The sequence below is a fragment of the Colobus angolensis genome, unplaced genomic scaffold, assembly GCF_000951035.1.
Source record: "Colobus angolensis palliatus isolate OR3802 unplaced genomic scaffold, Cang.pa_1.0 Scaffold19, whole genome shotgun sequence".
Classification (NCBI taxonomy): Eukaryota; Metazoa; Chordata; class Mammalia; order Primates; family Cercopithecidae; genus Colobus; species Colobus angolensis.
Genome location: NW_012115043.1, coordinates 12,831,135 through 12,851,115, shown reverse-complemented (window position 1 = coordinate 12,851,115; position 19,981 = coordinate 12,831,135). Strand labels below are relative to the sequence as shown.

Here is a 19,981-nt window from a genome sequence, read left to right as displayed (position 1 = left end):
TAGCTGGGCATGGTGGCGCATGCCTGTAGTCCCAGCTACTTGGGAGGCTGACATGAGAATCACTTGAACCCGGGAGGCGGAGGTTGCAGTGAGCCGAGATCTCGCCACTGCACTCCAGCCTGGGCGACGTGGTGAAACCCCGTCTCTACTAAAAATATGAAAATTAGCTGGGCATGGTGGCGCATGCCTGTAGTCCCAGCTACTTGGGAGGCTGACATGAGAATCACTTGAACCCGGGAGGCGGAGGTTGCAGTGAGCCAAGATCTCGCCACTGCACTCCAGCCTGGGCGACAGGGTGAGACTCCATCTCAAAAAACAAAAAACAAAACAAAACAAAAGGATTCATTATCTACTGGATCCTACCATACATACATACCCATATCTAGATCAACTTGCCAGAACGTCACTGAATTCATTTACAAGGAAGAATACAAAGTAACACATTAATATCAGCTGTTCTGCACACAGTCTTTTGGAGACTCTTGAGTTGATACAGGGAAATGTTCAGGCCGACCTAGGGTTTTCACTAGTTGCAGTTCAGTCTCTCAGAAACTATAATGACCTTTATGGAAAGGATCAAGTGTTGGTTGTGTGCTGGCAGAAAAAGTCTAAACTGGTTAGTGGTTATTTTACCTTGAATGTTGGGTTATCATGCCTGCTCCTGCCCGGCCATCACCCATTCGCCTCGTATCATGATAGCTAGGCCCTTGAGAGGGTGGACCATGCCACTCTTTCCTTGGTCCGCTTGTGTCCCGTCCATGGCGTTCAACCACATGTCGCTCCTCAGGATAGTGCTAAAAGAATAGCATATGAAAAGTCACTTGGGCGGGCGCAGTGGCTCATACCTGTAATCCCAGCACTTTGGGAGGCTGAGGCAGGTGGATCACCTGAGGTCAGGAGTTCGAGACCAGCCCAGTTAACATGGTGCAACCCCATTTCTACTAAAAATACAAAAAATTAACCAGGCATGGTGGCCCACACCTATAATCCCAGCTAGTCAGGAGGCTGGGGCAGGAGAATCACTTGCACACTCCAGGAGGCCGAGGTTGCAGTGAGCTGAGATCACGCCATTGCACTCCAGCTTGGGCAACAATAGTGAAACCCCATCTCAAAAAAAAAAAAGTCACGACACCCTCAGTCTAGGTCTCATACCAACTTATACTGGTGTGCTTTTAATGTCAGAAGCAAATTAAAAAGATGTCTGAGAAGATAAAAGGATGAGTAGTGCAACAGCATATGGAAAGAGTTTGTATCTATTTTGTAGTGAGAAGCTACTCAGGCTTCAGGGAAGGGTATAGAGGAAATGATTCAATCCTTTTTGTTGTCGTTTTGTTTTTTGAGACAGTCTCGCTCTGCTGCCAGACTGGAATGCAGTGGCGCGATCTCAGCTCACTGCAACCTCTGCCTCCTGGGTTGGAGCAATTCTGCCTCAGCCTCCCAAGTAGCTGCGACTACAGGCGTGCGCCATCACACCCAGCTAATTTTTGTATTTTTAGTGGACACGGGGTTTCACCATGTTGGCCAGGATGGTCTTCATCTCTTGACTTCGTGATCCGCCTGCCTCGGCCTCCCAAAGTGCTGGGATTACAGGTGTGAGCCACCGCACCCAGCCAATTCCTTTTTTCAAAAATAATTGTTTTTGGAGATGTGATCAAGTGCTGCCCAGGTTGGAGCACAGTGTTGCTACCTAACTCACTGCAACTGTGAACTCCTAGGCTCCAGCAATTCTCCTGCCTCAGCCTCCTGCCTAGCTGGGACTACTGGGTGCACACCACCATGCCCAGCTAATTTTTTTATTTTCCTGTGGAGATGGGGTCTCACTATATTGTCCAAGCTGGTCTCGAACCTCTGGCCTCAAGTAATCCTCCTGCCTTGGCCTCCAAAAGTGCTGGGATTACAGCCATGAGCCACCAGGCCTGGACATTAATTTCTACTTCTGTATTTTCTAGCACCCAAGGGCTTTTTGACGCTTGATTATTTCAAATACTTGGATCTTATATTGACTGTAAGAACGTACAGACAGAGATCAAAACCTTAAGACGAGCCACGGCGGGGCCTATGATCAGCCTATCAGGACAACATGCAAACAGCACAGAAACCAGGAGTTGTCAACTTATTTTACATCGTACTACTTAGTGCTATGGCACTTACAAGGTGCTACATCCCTGACTATGGAAAACAGAGTAGCAAACACAAAGAAACAGAAACTGTAGAACTAGGGATCTAAGGAAAGAGAAAGCAAGCATTGTGATACTTAGCTTACAGGAAAGAAAGCAGAAGGTACCCACAGAGAGGCTTAGATACAATACTGGCAGAACAATTTACAGACTAACACTATGAAAAAGAAAATTTTCAAGGGAGGATACAAGATCTCCTCCTAAGGACACATTTTCTAAAAGGACATCTGAATGCAGAGGGCTGGTCTTTGAGACTTTCTTAAATTTTACTGTAAACAAGGCAGACTTATCTGGATTATAGACTCAGTCTTAAAAATGCTGTTTAAGGGGAGGGCGTGATGGTTCATGCCTGTGATTCCAGCACTTTGGGAGGCAGAGGAGGGTGAATCACCTGAGGTTGGAAGTTTGTAACCAGCCTGGCCAACATGGTGAAACCCCACCTCTACTAAAAATACAAAAATTAGCGAGGCGTGGTGGCGCACATCTGTAGTCCCAGCTACTCGGGAGGCTGAGGAAGGAGAATCACTTGAACCTGGAAGGCAGAGGTTGCAGTGAGCAGAGATCACGCCACTGCATGTCAGCCTAGGCGACAGTGAGACTCCATCTCAAAAACAAACAAATAAACAAACACACTAATATGTATTAAAATACAAAACAAACACCAGCATATAATGGAGACACACACACTGCACAATTCTTTTTGGTATATAATTTATGAAAGTATGTCCTAACTGTGCTACTAGCAACCCACATGCCAGTATTTCATCAGTAGAATACTTTTAAATGAGGCAAAAGGTTTTTGTTCATTTCAGTCTCTAAGAGATGAAGATACTTTCCTCTGTCCAGCTCATTAACTTACAAAATATTCAAGTCAATGTAAGTGTCACAAGAATAAAAATTTAAAAATATGTAACATTACACTCATCTACCTTTAGGATAAGAAGACAAAAAACAAAGGTCTATTTCAATTTTACACTTTAAGCTACTTAAATGAAGCAGGAGAAAAAGATGTGTGTATGTATACATACATATATATATAAATATATACATACATATATATATATATTTTTTTTTTCCCCCAGACAGGGTCTGGCTCTGTAACCCAGGCTGGAGTGCAGTGGTGCCATCTTGGCTCACCGCAACCTCCAACTCTTGGGCTCAAGCGATTCTCCTGCCTCAGCCTCCAGAGTAGCTGGGATTGCAGGCGCACACCACCACACCCAGCTAATTTTTGTATTTTTAGTAGAGATGGCGTTTCGCCATGTTGCCCAGGCTGGTCTCAAACTCCTGAGCTCAGGCAATCTGCCCACCTCGGCCTCCCAAAGTGCTGGAATTACAGGCATGAGCCACCATGCCTGGTCAAGAATATTTTATTAAGAAGGAAAAAGTGAAAAGGAAACACAAATAGGGGCCATAGGGGCCAAAGATTTCAGATCCAGTTTGAAAGCCTCAATTTCTTCAAAAGAAATAAAATCAAAGTTATCATTAGACAGGCTCATTTATCAAATTAACAAATTTCACTAGGAAGTTTAATCAAAATGGAGTAAGTATTTCAAGGCTAGTACCTTAACTCTTTGGACTACTGATGGTCAACTCTGACAGTAAAGTATGAGAAAAATTCGGATTAATTTTAAAAATTAAAATTAAAAATTAATGCCTCTCAATCATTCCAATCTAGCTAATCTAGGCCATATCAAAATGTTACTGTATATCCAGAGTAGCTCATGAATCCTCTAAATGTATGTGTGCAGGCTGGAGGCAAGCCTTCCGCAGCATTTACCTGTGATCCACCTCCTCGGTCTGTGATGACTCCTCTGTCTCCCTCTCTGCTCCCGTACCCCGAAGCGCTGCTACGATTCCCAGGGGGAGCACCTCTCACGCTGTGCCCTGATACTTCTCTCCCAGATCGTTCTGGCCTTTCGACTCTGTTAAACAAAACATAAAAACATACATGATCAAAACTTTTTGATTTGGGGGTAATTTTTTTAACCCCAAGGCATGAGACCACTAGGAAAGCATTACAAAGTACACAGCTACCTTGTTTCCCGTTTGTCAGTGGACATGCTTCCTTCACTTTTCCAGCTGGTGGGTCTGGAAGGATTGGGCCCTGCCTCTCGAGGATGTCTAGGATGAGTGATATCAGGCCTGTCATGAATAATCACCGTTCTCCTTTCGTCTCGCTCCCCTCGAACTTCTCGCCTGTCTGATTCTCTAAGTTCGTTTCTTGGTGGAGGCTCATTTCTTCTGGAGTCACTGAAATTTTTGGGATATCTTTCAAAGCTTGGATCTTCCCTTCGTGCAGTAGGTCGTGCTTTTTTCCCCTCACTTTGACCAACAAAGCGATCCCGCCTATTGATTAGAAACAAAGAATATAGGTCCAAGAAGTGCTTACTTGAGTGCTTAATTCTTCTTAACTTTGTCTGCATAACCTATAATGATGAAACCAAAAAATGAACTTAAGGCAAAGCCATGGAAAAAAGCTAGTTATTGATTATTACAACTCATTTTCTTTTAAACTGAACTAACTGTCTAGCCTAAGGTTGGTTTTCTTAGTGTTCAGGAGAAATGATACCAAACACTCAAAGTCGCTACCAAGCTGAAGAATGTTTTACTGTTCTTAACAGTTGAGGCACATCCAAAGCAATCAGTGCTCCCACAGTTTTAAAGATAAGAAGAGGCCGGGCGCGGTGGCTCATGCCTGTAATCTCAGCACTTTTAATACACTTCTCACAGTAACTAATTTAACAGGCAGAAGATCAGTAAGTACATAAAAGATTTGAACAACGCAGTTCACAAATTTGACGTAGTAGACAAATGTAGAATATATATATATATACACACATATATATATATATATATATTTTTTTTTTTTTTGAGACGGAGTCTTGCTCTGTCGCCTGGGCTGGAGTGCAGTGGCGCATCTCGGCTCACTGCAAGCTCCGCCTCCCGGGTTTACACCATTCTCCTGCCTCAGCCTCCCGAGTAGCTGGGACTACAGGCGCCCGCCATCTCGCCCGGCTAGTTTTTGTATTTTTTAGTAGAGACGGGGTTTCACCGTGTAGCTCAGGATGGTCTCGATCTCCTGACCTCGTGATCCACCCATCTCGGCCTCCCAAAGTGCTGGGATTACAGGCTTGAGCCACCGCGCCCGGCCTCTGACCTGGTACTTCTTAATTAAGATTTTAGGAGAAACAGAGTTATCACTAGCAAGGCTCATAAAATAAATGTAACAATTTTCAACATATCTACCGTTCAAAAGATGAAGACTGTACTGCTGAACTCTCAGGAAACCTGCCCCTCTCTCGGTGATCAAAGTCATTAAATCTGTTCTGTTGGCGAGAGTAGTCAGATCCATGGCCAAATCGTGCATCTGTATCTAGAGACAACTTTTTATTCTCGCTCCAGTAAGGATCATCTCGCCTTGAAGAGAAATATTTGCTCATTTACATAAATTAGTTCTACAGTAATCAAACGACATTTACTTGGAGTCATACATACCACATGTTAGAACTGTGGACACAACAGGGCTAATAAACTCAAGACATAAGACACTCAGGAGTACAAACTAGCAAAGACTTAATTGTTGAATTACATAAAGTCAAATAGTGTGAGAGGAATTTAACAGGAGAGAAAAATAGTTGAAAAACTGCATGTCTTACAATTATTAAATGGAAAAGACAAATAAAATACTTGAAACCACTTTATAATAAAATTCTAACCAGCAGTTCACAACCTCTTAAGTTATCCTTAACTTCAGAAACGTTAGAGTGGCAAGTCAGAAGCACAGTTCATTTATTCCACCTATTTCTCTACACAATCAACTCATTTTAATAGAATTTATGTTAAGAAAATTAAATGGGCATACTTATATTTTTAAATCTATATGAAGTATGAATGCAAACACACAACAGAATGTATCTTTCAATCTCAAGTTTATGACTTCCATTTCTATACTATCTGCACTACCTTTTTAAGAATGTTCAAAATCTGTTTAATTATTATGGAAGCCTACTACGACAATGTATTTCCAGTCCTAATGAAAAACATTTGGCATCAGAAAGGTAGACAAGGAAAGAAACGCAGACTGTTCCCACTTGCCAGTGCACTGGGTCTACCCCAGTACTGTAATCCTTCCCATCCCTGTTGATCATGACTTTTATTTCAGTGATGGGAGTCTATACTTTCTAATTCTCTAGTCTTAGCCTACAGGGAATAAAACAGCAAGTTTAACTGTTAAGAAATAAAGTGAGTAACTACCTATGATCTACATCACGTGGGCGTTTCAAGGAATTCCTTTTTTCTTGTTCATAACGAAGTTGCTGTTGCTGCCTTCTGAGTTCCTCTCTTTCTCGAGCAATCCGTTCAGCTTCCTTACGACGTTCCTTCAGACAACACAGAAGGAAGAACCAACCAAGGCAAAATGAAAACATAAGATAAGTATACATGCAGCCTTGTTTTAATCCTGTTGCTAAGAAACCATCATAAGCAAAGACCAGGCAAAACACAAACCTATGACACCTAAATTTGATTTCAATAATCTAGGCTATAGCTATTGTTCTGCAACATTAAAAATAACAAGGACTGGGTGGTGAAAGTTGGCAAGTATTTGGGAAGGTCAAGTTTAGTTTAATCATTCAACTAAAATAAAAGCACCTAAAGGGAATTAGAAATAGCGTTCTTAATATGTATGGAGATTAAGTGCCTTAAAACCCTGAGGTGCAATTCTGCAAAGAGAGGCATTATTTCCTTCCAGCCTTGGGAAATCATTCCCACTATAATATGTAAGTAAATCATTATTATTTTCTAAGACTGGGATAGTGACAGAGCCTGGATTACAACTACTCTGGACTCATAGTCCTATGCTCAGACTATTAGGCTGCCATGATATTGCAGAGCTAGAATTATTACCAGTTATCTAGAACAAAGTCACTACTAATTGTATTTTTAACTAGTACCTAATTCACTGTTATCTTTCAGGGACACTTAAAAGCTCATTAGCTAAACTCATTCTATAGATGCTTTACAACAAGTAAAGCAAATTTTAGGGCTAAAATCACAGAGTTTGAAAAAGGTGAGTTATTTAAGATGAAAAGATTTTCTGACTGCACCTGTTCAATACGAATGCGTTCCCTTTCCAAGCGTTCGCGTTCCATTCTCTCTCTCTCTAGTTTTTGCCTTTCAATTTCTAGGCGCTCTCTCTCTCTCTGTAAGCGTTCCCGTTCTTCCCGTTCACGAATTATTCTAATGCGTTCTCGCTCTCGACGCTCTCTCTCTGCAATCTCTCTTCGTCTACCAAAAATCAGTATTTAGAAATACTTAAATTATGCTAGCACTGTGTGAAAGAGAATAGCTTTGAATTTGAATTTTTCCTTGAGGTTGGCAATTTTAAATTTCAACTCAATCTAAGTAGTTTTAATGTAATTGGAAAGATAATTCAAAGTAAACCTTTAAACAGATCCCAATATTTTCACTTATTTATAAATAAGACTGTCAACTGAGCAGCTAAATTTTATAATATAGAGTAGTTGCCTCTTAGATGATTCCTGTTTAAATAAAAATCACTATAATAATAGTCCATTAATTAATTGACTTTAGAAGGATGTAATCTGCATATATAAATTTACAAAACTACAACTTCCAACACCTGTTTTTGATGGAAAAAGCTCTAATGCCTATTATATATTCTATTGTATCTCCTTAAACAAAGTATATACTTTATTTTGATGATTTGGGATCATAACAATGAACATCAACAACAGCAAATACTACATACAACAAAATGGTGTCTTTAAGGGCTATTTTGGAATGTTTACTATCCTATAATAGATGGCTCCAGGTAATGTGTTTTCTGAGTCAGAGGTAGTTCAACTGTTTGCTGAACTGAATTGTTACTATATTAGACTTTTAATGTTATTTTCTTACTGTAAGGTAGTCAGTGTCCTTTTCTGTCTATCATTAGCATGTCTTTCTCTAGTAACACAGTGGTTCTCAATGGGTCAGTACTATTTCTACAGAAATCAATCGGGTATTTTTAATTATCACAATGACCATGGGGCAGACACTAGCATTTAGTGTATGAAGATGAAGAAATCTAAGCATCTTATTGATGCATGGAATAGTGAGGATAGTCGTACACAGTAAGAACCATCCAACACTTCTCATACCTTTCAGATGCCACAATGGACATTCACACCATTAAAAACAACCAAATGCCTTAAGCAAAAATAACATGTGAGTCTAGAACTCAACCTCATTTTTAATAAATACTAAGTTTGTCTGCTTTGATATCATTTATGTATTCTAGAATTTCCAATAATGCAACTCCATATAAACAGAAGGAAAATTATACTTTCTTGAGACTTTTACCAGGAGTTGCTCACCATTTCAGAAATCATGTCATAATGTCAATACTACTTCTGGTATTTACTAACCAGTACAACATATCAACTGACATACAATGTCAGTATTTGGAGCTGTCCCATTCTCAGTGAGTCTAAACAGGGATGCAAACATCTGACTACTTCATTAAGTCATGCCTAAACATTCCTATCTGGAATACATATTTTTATTATAAATTACTTTTATTTCTCCTTTATATTATAGTTAAGCCATTACTTTTATTTTTGGAAATTATTAGTATAGGTTAAGTATGTTACGCATCAGTTTCATTTCAGGAGAGTAAAGGCATTGCAACATTTTTTAATATAAAAGGGACTTTGGTCTCATAGGGTTTGAGAATCAGTGGTCTAGTTGCTCCTCAATCTCACTCTCCTCTCAATCTGTTGTCAACTAAATAAACAGTAAGCTAGGCACATTTGGACTTCATCTTAAAAAAGAGAAAATGGGTTCTATGTGCTATAAGGATTACTTCCTTTTAGTAAAGTTGTGTGTCAATTATTGTACAGAATAACCTAAATTGCTAAAAGTATCTCTGGTAGTTCCCAACACTCTCATGAATGAATAGATGAAATCCCATGGTAAGTAACCCCTGGACAAGATAGGTTAACATTTGAAATAATATACTACAAAACACACCCACAAGACTATTTTAAGTGGCATCCAAAAATTGATACACAAAAGTAAACTGACACTCATGATGAACTGTTGAGATATGGCCACTAAAAATGGAAACATCTTGCTTTGTTTATATTTTCCACTTGTTTTAAAGAGAATGCTTGCTTTGGGATACAATCTGAATACCATTAGGCTCACAGGGCAAATCTTCCTTCTCTTAGGCACTAATGCGAACAATAAATTTTTGCTAAATTTGTTAAAATGTCAGATTACAGTATTTGAACACACACTATAGCTACTTTGAAACTATCTTATCTCAAATTTTTGCTTTAAAGTCATGTTTTTTTATGGCAGCAGCTTTGGTGTTGAGGAAAGAGCATTGGACTTGGAGTCAGAAGACTTGGGTCTGAGTCCCGACTCTGCCACTTGTTGGCCATGTGGGCATTGGAAGAGTCATTTAGCCTCTCTGGGCGTCCACTTTTTTCAGTTGTATAATGGACATAACTAGCCTTATAGAATTGTTGAGTTGGAGATAACAGATGGAAAGCACTTTGTAAATTGTAAAGTGCTATGCAAACTTAAAAATCATTAGATGCTACCGTACTTCTTTAAGGTGTTAAACAGTTTGCTGTGGGAATACAATTTCCAGAAATCTGGCTTATAACCAGTGTTAAATATTTACCTATATTTAATGACAGGTATAAAACAGACACTCTTCCTACCTTCGAAGTTCCATTGCTCGTCGCAGCCTTTCAAAACGAACTAAATGTTCTCTCAACCTTTGTTCCTTCATCTTTTCAAAAGGCAAGATCTCTTTCCTTCTGTAGTCTTTATCTCTTTTTTTATCTAGACTAGCTCTCTCCTTTTCCTTACTTCTCCCATGAATCTATAGAAAAAAATTAGAAGAACACTAGAAATTAAAATATTTTGGGGCTTTATTTTTCAAGTTTAGCAGGTCATTTAAAAAGTTCAAATGACTAGTAACATTTCCTTTTTCTTGGGTTTGCTAGCATGCAAGTATGCAAAGATGGTTATGGAAAAACAGAATTATCTTCTTTTGTAAACAGCTGAAGTAGTATACAGCCATCCTGATCAGAGACTTACTTTCTCGTATCTTCCTCTTCTTGATGGTCTACAATGATCTCCTTTAGTTTGGTCTAATATTACCATATGTCCTGGACTCTTTGAACCTAAGGGGAAAAAAATTATATAAAACAAATGTCTAAAAATTATCATTGAAAAAGAAAATACATATGTAAAAATGCTAAATTCTGATAGTCACACACCAATACACGAAATAAAAAACCTACTTATTCTACAAGAACTTAAATGCAAAGAGTTTTTTAAACAGTTCAGTCCCCTAACATAAATACTTTCAGTGATACCAAAAGATCCCAATTCAATAGTACTAATCAATGACCATTTTAAGTCAGCCCAGAATAGCAAAGGAGGTTAGCTGGAAGAAAACATTTGTTTGTTTCCCCAGAGTAGAAAAGAAGACAATTACTCCTACTAGACCTCCTTTCCTACCACAATGACACCTAACAACAAAGCTTACATCTCTGGATTATAATTTGAGGTTTTCCCTTCCACTGTAAAAATTAAGCAGTAGAATGCATTAGAAAGGGATTGAAAAGATATATAGCATACTTATTCGCTTCTTTTCTTCACTTTTTTTAATCGATTCTGATGTTTGGCCACTTGCTCCATTATCATTCTTCTCATCTTTACCTTCTATTTTCTTAGTATCCTTGCTTTCTTTTTTTTCAGATTTCTCAGATGATCTTTTCTCTTCTTTTTTGACAGAGGCTTGTGTCCTGACCATACCACCCCAGACAAAAAAAATAGAATGAGTACTTCATAATGTCCCAAAAAAGTGTGTTTATCAAAATACATGAATAAAAATAATAAATCCTTACTTGCTACTTCTATCACTCATATTTTTTTTATCTCCGGAACTTCTTGAACTACTCTTTTCATCATTTTCTTTCTTCATTTCTTTCTTAGAGGGATCACCTTTTACCTGAAAGATTTGAACCAGAAAAGCCATTTCTACATATGTTTACATTTTTGTGATTTTATATAAAGAGTGTGCTAATGGCAGAAAATTTGGAAAAGAGAAAATTATAAGGAAAGTAAAAACTACAAACACATAAAAATTAAAAATAATTGCAAATTCTACTCCCTGCTACTGTTAACAGCTATGAGTTGAGAACTAGCCATCAAATTCAACTTGCTTGGATAAACAGTTAGGCAAGCTTACTTTTTCAACAGAAATCAGCTGTCCATGCAACTCAGTGCGATGAAGATGTGCAATACACCTGGACACCTCTGTGCCTGAAGACATAGTTACAATGCCATAGCATTTTGCCCCAGGACTTCGAGCATTTGTAACTACTTTTGCACTCAGAACCTATAAAATGAGACTGTACTTTAGAGAGTTTTACAACTTCCAACTACACACACTTCTAAATACATGAAACTTCAAAACGGAAACTATGTATTAATTCAGGGTGTATCTTATTCTGTTTCACATATATATGTATATATTTTTTGAGACGGAGTCGCACTCTGTCGCCCAGGCTGGCGTGCAGTGGTGTGATCTCGGCTCACTGCAACCTCTGCCTTCTGGGTTCAAGTGATTCTCCTCCCTCAGCCTCTCAAGTAGCTGGGATTACAGGCATGCACCATCACGTCCTGCTAATTTTTATATTTTTAGTACAGACAGGGTTTCGCCACATTGGCCAGCTGGTCTCAAATGCCTGACCTCAGGTGATCGGCCTACCTCGGCCTCCCACAGTGCTGGGATTACAGGCATGAGCCACTGCACACAGCCTATTTCATATTCTTGTGATCACCATCTACATCACCCATCTTAATAAATATTCAGGGGAACAATTTAAAGTGCCAAAAAGCAATTTAACCTTCTTTTTATATTTATTTCCTCCCCTCAAATATGTAGCCAAAGTAGCCAAAACAATCTCATCAATGAAGTAATGGCACAATTAATAAAAGCAAATAAATTGGATTTGAACCAAAATATCCCTATCATAGGCCCACCCTGAATGTCTTTAGAGAAAAAGTTTCTAGTATTTTAATGAGTGTTGATACTTTTCTATAATGATTAAAGAACCAATCACATATAAAAAAGCAGACTTAAAAATGCACCCCCCGAAAAACACCCTAAAGCTAGAAAGACAACATTTTCAATCTATGTGCTTTTCAAATGTATATGAAAATGACAAATAATTTCAATTCTGTAAGATGGATAGTTAAGAGAGACAAAGCAGGTATGGATGAGTGAGAAGAAAAGTGAGAGAGAACGATTCAGTGCTGAACAGAGTAAAGACATAAAGCTGCGAACAAGAAAACAGGAAAATCAGGAGTTTTATGGTGTGGGTGGCTGGAACCAACCAACTTTTACCTCAACCCTAGGAAAGGCTGATTTGCCCCATAGCCATTTAATTTTTAACTCCATGGGTCTTCCTACCAAATAAATGGTATCCGCATATAGTTTTACTACTAATAAATATCAACATTAAAATATTGTTTTCACATCTCTAACAATACTTTATTGAAAACAGAAGAAAAAATAACAGCCTATCATGGGACTACAATTCTCAGCATTCTATTTCTGACAACTACAAGAACCTCCTTTACACTCAGGCAACTCACTAATTAAAGCAGGAAAAAAAGCCTCTGAAAATCAAGAGGACAGGTTTTGGTAATATTAACAGCTATTTACCAATAATGGTCACTAATTCAGTAATTTCAGTATCTGAAAGCCTATCATGTGCACATGAAGTACAGTAAATAAGGTCCCTGACCTCGAAGAGCTTACACTGGAGTACATTAACTATGATGTATATGAAAAACTGTAATGTAAGTAGACAGCATTGAGTACCCTCAGGGATGCAGCTCACAATTCAAAGCATTCGTTATTAATGGAATATTCTTTGACTCCTCCTTCTCTTCCTTTAGGTCTCCCCTTAACTGCTGGAGAAACTTTTCCTGATGAACTAACCACAGTAAAGACTCCCCCTTTTAACACCTGTGTACTTTTCCTTCGCAGCACTTAAAACAACTTCTGATTAAATTTATATATACAGGCATGGTGCAGTGGTTCACACCTGTAACCCCAGCACTTTGGGAGGCTCAGACGGGGGTGGATCACCTGAAGCCAGGAGTTTGAGACCAGCCTGGTCAACATAGTGAAAACCTCATCTCTACTAAAAATACAAAAATTAGCCCACTGCAGTTGCTTATGCCTGTAATCCCAGTTACTAGGAAGGCTGAGGCACGAGAATAGTTTAAACTTGGGAGGCAGAGGTCACAGTGAGCCCACGTCACACTGCTACACCCCAGCCTGGGTGACAGAGTGAGACTGTGTCTCAAAAAGAAAAAAAAAAGTTTGTATATAAACTTAATATAGATACATGTTTATATACAACTTTATATAAGTTTAAACGATTCTAATGCCTATGTAATAGCCGATTTTACATTTTTCTCCATTACTAGACTAGAAATCTATAACAAGGATCGTATATGGTTCCCCCCAGCCCCCACTGAATTATATATCCCACTGCCTAATAACAGTCTAAATATAAATATATTTTTTCAAGATGTCCAAATCAGGCTCAGCAATATGCTAGATCCCAAGCTACGTGCTACAAAGTATCATGATGAATAAACTTAGTCTTTGGCTTAAATAGGTTTAAAGTTTGGAATACAAAGATTCCCAAGGCTCAGAGACAGATTAAATGATGAAACACTATTTATCCCTTAACTCTCATCTACCATTACCACAGAATTCAGTAATTAAGTCTATTAACCGTCCAAAGAGATACAACAAATTAGAAGATATTTATGTAATGGTATTTAGAATACAATCCTCATTTCAAATGCAGATACTAGAAAGACGGATAAAAAGGTAAAAAGAATGTACCTTTCCATATTTGCCAAAGAGGTTCTTCAAATCAGCAGCTTTGGTATTAGATGAAAGTCCACTAACCCAGATATTTTTAGTTGAGCTTCCACTGCTACCACTAGTACTACTTGTACTTCCTAGAATAGATTTAATATCAGATGTTTAAGTATCTCAATCAGAATCTTTATACAAAATTAAAGGGGCCACATTCTTTCCAAACTATAATTTTGATAGTATGACATTACTATATAAAAATCCTGTGTTTATTATTATTGAAATCAAGCAACAGACAACATAATTAGTGAGGGAAAAAAATCTGAATGTATGTACATTTCCTTTGTATGAGTTCTAAGTTGAAGAGGGTAAAAAAATCAATTTGCTGTTCAGTTTTAATAATTTATAGTCTACCACTGCACTGAATAGAGACAATTAGGAAGCAGTCATTTAGCAATGAACAGACTGTTTAGTTGCCACATCTGCTGTGGGCTTTAGATCCTTAGACATTGACATAGAAGAAGAAAAAAGTCAGAACAAGGTATACATTTTTCAAGAATTTATATGGTTAATAACAAAGACGAACCAACTGGTGCACCTTCATTCCCTATTAGAGAATAGGTAAGACAAAATGGGAATTATATGCAGCTGAGTAATTCTAGAGTCAATAAGAAACAATCTTCTGAAACAAAACAACTCCAAGATTAAAGATCAGAGATCTGAAAATCCTTTATAATAGGTAAATGATTATATGAATCATTTCTGTACTATGTCACACACGAATTATGGCTTCATACATATAGAGGCCATATCTTAGGATACAGGCCTAGCCAGTCACCCTTTTCTTCAACTGTGCTGTAATAAAAGGGAAATTTTCATTCACTTGACTTTATTTGGAAAATAATTTTTACTCACTTTAAGAGAAACAGTATATAAGCAATTAAAAGGAACAATTTCTATATTTCACATTAAATGGAGAAAGAGTAAAAACTTTAGATGTTTTAAAAAATCACATGTGTTAACAGTTGTGAAACTACTTTCAGCTTAAACTCAGAGGGAGAGAAGATAACACATACCTGGCTCAAATATTTTAAATATGAATGGTTGATACTTGATTCTGTTCTTACAAAGGGTATTCATCAAGGATCTTATAAAATGTTAACTCAATGTTTGTGTATCATTTTTGTAACCAGTAACATTTGGGCCCAGATATGTTACTAATTACAGAAAAACTTTTTTTTTTTTTCCTTAAAAGACCAATTGGCTTAAAATAAACTATAGAAGATGCATACAATTCTCCTTTACACATTTAGGAGGTATTTAAAAGCTCTGTAGTACCTGAATGTTTTATTTTCCCTTAAAAATCCTTTTGTAGAAAGTATGTATTTTTCAAGTAAACACAGCACATGTACAAGATGAAACTAGAGCTCATGGGCATGAGATTTCTCAGTATCAGAAAGCAACTAAATACTGCACTTTGAAACTTACAAGAATTTTAAAAAAAGAAAAACGAACACTAGACTCCACAAATACACACAAGTATTATTTAATTAGCTAAGATATACTATTCAAAATAGTACCAGAAAGTATAATCTGTGTACAGGGAAAAGGTTGTGGTGATATACAGTAGTTATAAATGAGTTAACAGAAGATAAAATACTTCTGAAATTATAATGTAAGAAAATATCTATTAATATCCAACACAGTCCCTTAGAACACACCAGGTAAGTGTTCCCTAGCCAATGGGTTTTTAACATACCCAATACTAGTTTACAAAGTAAGTAAACAGGAATACATCAATCAGTTTTCTATAATCTATATAATTCCACAGTTTACATAAAGACCATCTCAAGTTTCTAGTCTGTCAATAAAATTTTTAAGGACTAAATGTCAAAGAAAACACCACACAACTACTACTTTTTAATGAAAATATGCAATGTCAACACTTAAATAAATAGGGGAAAAAACCCTTTACCTTTGTCATCTTTAGATGATGTCTTGCTGTCTTTAGATTCCTTTGAAGAGCTAAAGAGGCAAATCACCAGAAGAAAATTGAAAACAAAAACAAAACCAAACCCAAAATAGAACAGCTTGATATTCACTATATTTCAAACTAGTGCTATTCATACAAATTAACAATTCCAAAGGCCTAGATTAGGTTATTTGAACAAATGACTCCCTGAGGATTCTTGTACTGATTTTCCCCAAGATGCCTGAAGATCTAGATTTTCTGACAATTCTATTCAGTGGAAATATGGCCATCTTCTCCAGATTTCAGGACTGGGACTTGACTTCATTTTGTGTTCTTAGAACTGATAGTTGTTCATTAACCATCATCACAAGGATTTTAAAAAATAAAACACAAAAATTGTCAATTTGAAAAAAAAAAAAAACAACAAAAAAACCAAATATATGCTGACATTCGACAATGCAATCAGTAGAACACACTGCATTATTATGAAGATCTTGAAAATTTTTAAAAGTAACTTATGACGGTCAAAAATATTACAGGCAGGATCATAAGACACTAATTACTGTACATGTTCTTGAAGCCACCCCCTTAATGTAGAGTGATCTTATTGAATGCTGGAATTCAGTATCGTAAAGAACTGACATAGAAAAACAAACCTCTTTGCTTGACCAGAGGCCCCAGTAGACGAGGGCCCTTTCTTCAAAGTATCCTTTTCTTTGTCTCCAGATTCTGCTTTCTTAGAACTTTCTCTGGCTTCCTTCTCGACAGGGTCACCCTTCACGCAGTCTTCCTTCTTACCATCTTTATGGTTCGCATTCATCTCATAATCCTTGCTTTCCTTCTCCGGGCTCTGTGCAATGGCGTCCTGCCCATCTTTTGGCTTACTTGCTTCAGAATCTGTAATTTTCACATTTTTACCTGTTTCTAGGAGGTCATCACCATCAAAATCCAGAGTGATGGCATCTTCAGCCTGGATTGTGACCGAGATGTTGTCATCCTCAGCTTCTTTCACAGTCGTATGAGCTTCCATCTCTTCATGAGCTGTGTGATCAGCCTCAGCTAGGCTCCCTTCTGAAGGAAGAGGTTTAGATACTTCTTGTGTACCATCACCAGAACCTGCTATATCTAAGAGGATTTAACAGGAATAAATATGGCAAAACAAGAAGTTTAAACAATTTCATATTCATAAGCTAGAATAGGACCTAGAAAATATAAAGCCAGTTATTAGCACTGATGGAAGGTTAGGAGGAAAAAAAAAAAAAAAAAAAACACAAGGGTATTAACTAACATAAACCATCCTTTACCCAGGATCACTTATTCTTCATGGAAAAAATGATCTCTACATACAAACACCAAACAACAACAGTGAGAAAATGGTTCCATCCTGAAGATACCAGCTCTTCATTTCTGGTTATAAGTTAATGGCATATGGAAGATTTTGTTCCTCCAAGGGACAGTGACAAAAGTGTAGATTGTTGTTCAATGCTCGAATTATCCTGGGATTGAACCCTAGTGACCTTCAGAACTCCCATGGTGACTTCTTGACAGGTCACAGTCTGAGGATATCAATCAGTCTTCAAAGTATTTCAGGGCCCCATCTTTTCCACTCTTCAATGCTTGAGTAGTCCAGATTCGTATGGAAAACTGGTACAGAAGGCTCCAAAGATGCTCCTGCTCCGTAACGTTCAGGAAATTGGTTATTTCCAGTCTTCATCCTGTCCAGTCAGTCTGCAATTACCATTTTCAAAGATGTCTTGCATTCCCCCAAAACAGAAAGGCTTCGGCATGTGACATTTTCAGTCAGTAGCTTTACTTTGTCATTGCTTCTAGGCTTTTTATTTGCCTTGCTTAACCCTGCTCCATGTCCTTTCTAGTCCAAAGTAGGATCCTTTGACTTCTGTCCAAGGACTCTTCCATAACCTCCTACTGACCACATGTATTGCTACTGTTGCCCCTGTAATTGTATTGAATGAGACAGCTCGTCTGAACTAAAATTGTCAGATGACCGTATGGAAGTTTCTCTAAGCAGCACACACAAAGTCAGTCTCCTGGTCATTCATCATTTTTAGGACTAGTTGTAAAATTCACCGTGAGTTATGCACTCGGACTCCAATAAGCACACATGAGTTACTGCAGTGTCAGTCTTAAGAATTTAATCAACTTACCGTATACCAGAAGTTATTTTAAAAATAAAAATTGGGTTAAATAAAAAATAGCATTGCTCACTACAGTAACTGATATGTACTATTAAGTTGGAATATATCTTTAGTGTCCAAAAGAAAATTAAAACCAATTGGAAAATAAAATCAAGATGCTAACTTAATTCACTAAATACATAAATTTGAAAATAAACTAATTTCAAAAATCAGATTTCAAATAAGGAGTGCTTTATTTTCACATAATTTACTGTTTTTCTAAATTTTAGCAATTTTTAAACTCTATTCAGCATCAAACATACCTTTCTCATTTTCTTCTTCCTCACCATCCTGAAATTCAAAGAATAATCAGATGTAAAATGAATTCACATAAAACTAGATTTTAGTAATAGTACAAAATCAGCCAAGTGAAATTTGGTGGATAGCTTCATATTATTATGTAGAGATACCTAACACTAACAAATAAATAGGCTATTCCAATCAAAACCAGAGTCCATGTAGAGAGAGATGTGGCACAAATCTGGTACATCTTAGAAAACAGGTATATCTATCAATGAATAGATCAATAACAAACTGGATTAATTTTGGTATTCAAAACTAGTTTATATAATCCAATTCTTCCTCATATCAAAGAGCTGTCAATAAGAAGACTGACCTGATGACGTGTTTTATGTTACTCAGTTCACAGATACTCCTAGCTAAGATATACTATTCAAAATAGTACCAGAAAGTATAACCTGTAGACGTAACTTTCAAGAGCTTGGATACACAGTAATGAACAAACCAAACAAACAACACTCCCCTTTAAGTATATCAGACATTAGAAGAACAGTTACTAAGTCAGTTTCAAATTATTAATTCTTTTAATGTGTTAAAAGTGAGTTCATATCAAGCCTGGGTGACAGTAAATCCCTGTCTCAAAAAAAGAGTTCATAGTTGTCATACATATACTGATGGCCAAGCCAATTTTAAAATGGTATTTGTGCTATAGGTAATTAAAACAAGTAACCCACACATTTTTAAAACATGATTTTAATTTTAAAATATTTGACAGCTTCAATAAAATTAAAATTGAGAATGTGCTAGCTTAAAAATAAAAGTGTCATAAAGGGGAGAAGCTTAATTTGCTCTACTAAGCAAATAATGCAAACATCACTGAAGTAATCAGGCCAACAGAGAACCAACATTTTCCCAAACATAAGACTATAAAGAATAAAGTAATATGCATTCTAATCTCAATAACTGAAAAAATTAAAGAATCATTTTACTTTTTAGAGACGAGTCTTGCTATTGATGCTCAGGTGGTCTCGAACTCCTGACCTCAAGCTGATTCTCCCACCTTATCATCCCGAGTAGCTGGGATTACAGGTGCAAACCACTATGCCTGGCTTAACAAATGTTTTGATTTTTTTTTTTTTTTTAAACAGCTTCTTACTCTGTCGTCCAGGCTAGAGTGCAGCAGCATGATCATAGCTCACTGCAGCCTTAACCCCTGGGCTCAAGTGATCCTCTTGCCACAGCCTCCTGAGTAGCTGGGACTACAGATGTGTGCCACCATGCCCAGCGAATTTTTTTTTTAAATTCTAAGTGGAGAAGACATCTTGCTATGTTGCCCAGGCTGGTCTGGAACTCCTGGGCTCAAGCATTCATTCCTCCTGCCTCAGCCTCCCAAAGTTCTAGGATTTACAGGTGCAAGCCACTGTGCCCTACCAAATGTTTTATTAACTTTTTTTTTTTTTTT

The 19,981-nt window shown here is 37.4% G+C and overlaps 1 protein-coding gene across 2 annotated transcripts in view; it reads right to left on the bottom strand.

The window, feature by feature from the left end:
- SLTM (SAFB-like, transcription modulator) overlaps positions 1–19,981 on the bottom strand; it is a 51,598-nt gene that overhangs the window by 4,392 nt on the left and 27,225 nt on the right. The window contains exons 5-19 of one of the 2 annotated variants that reach the window (XM_011940500.1): positions 18,543–18,570; positions 16,741–17,209; positions 16,088–16,137; positions 14,137–14,255; positions 11,455–11,604; positions 11,111–11,214; positions 10,842–11,008; positions 10,296–10,381; positions 9,914–10,077; positions 7,286–7,466; positions 6,435–6,559; positions 5,427–5,597; positions 4,215–4,526; positions 3,958–4,102; positions 634–794 (exon numbers count right to left, since the gene is read on the bottom strand). In XM_011940500.1, coding sequence (XP_011795890.1) covers positions 634–794; positions 3,958–4,102; positions 4,215–4,526; positions 5,427–5,597; positions 6,435–6,559; positions 7,286–7,466; positions 9,914–10,077; positions 10,296–10,381; positions 10,842–11,008; positions 11,111–11,214; positions 11,455–11,604; positions 14,137–14,255; positions 16,088–16,137; positions 16,741–17,114 — 2,309 coding nt within the window. In that variant the 5' untranslated portion in view covers positions 17,115–17,209; positions 18,543–18,570. The remainder of the gene's footprint in view (positions 1–633; positions 795–3,957; positions 4,103–4,214; positions 4,527–5,426; positions 5,598–6,434; positions 6,560–7,285; positions 7,467–9,913; positions 10,078–10,295; positions 10,382–10,841; positions 11,009–11,110; positions 11,215–11,454; positions 11,605–14,136; positions 14,256–16,087; positions 16,138–16,740; positions 17,210–18,542; positions 18,571–19,981) is intronic. The other variant, XM_011940501.1, reaches the window with a different exon arrangement.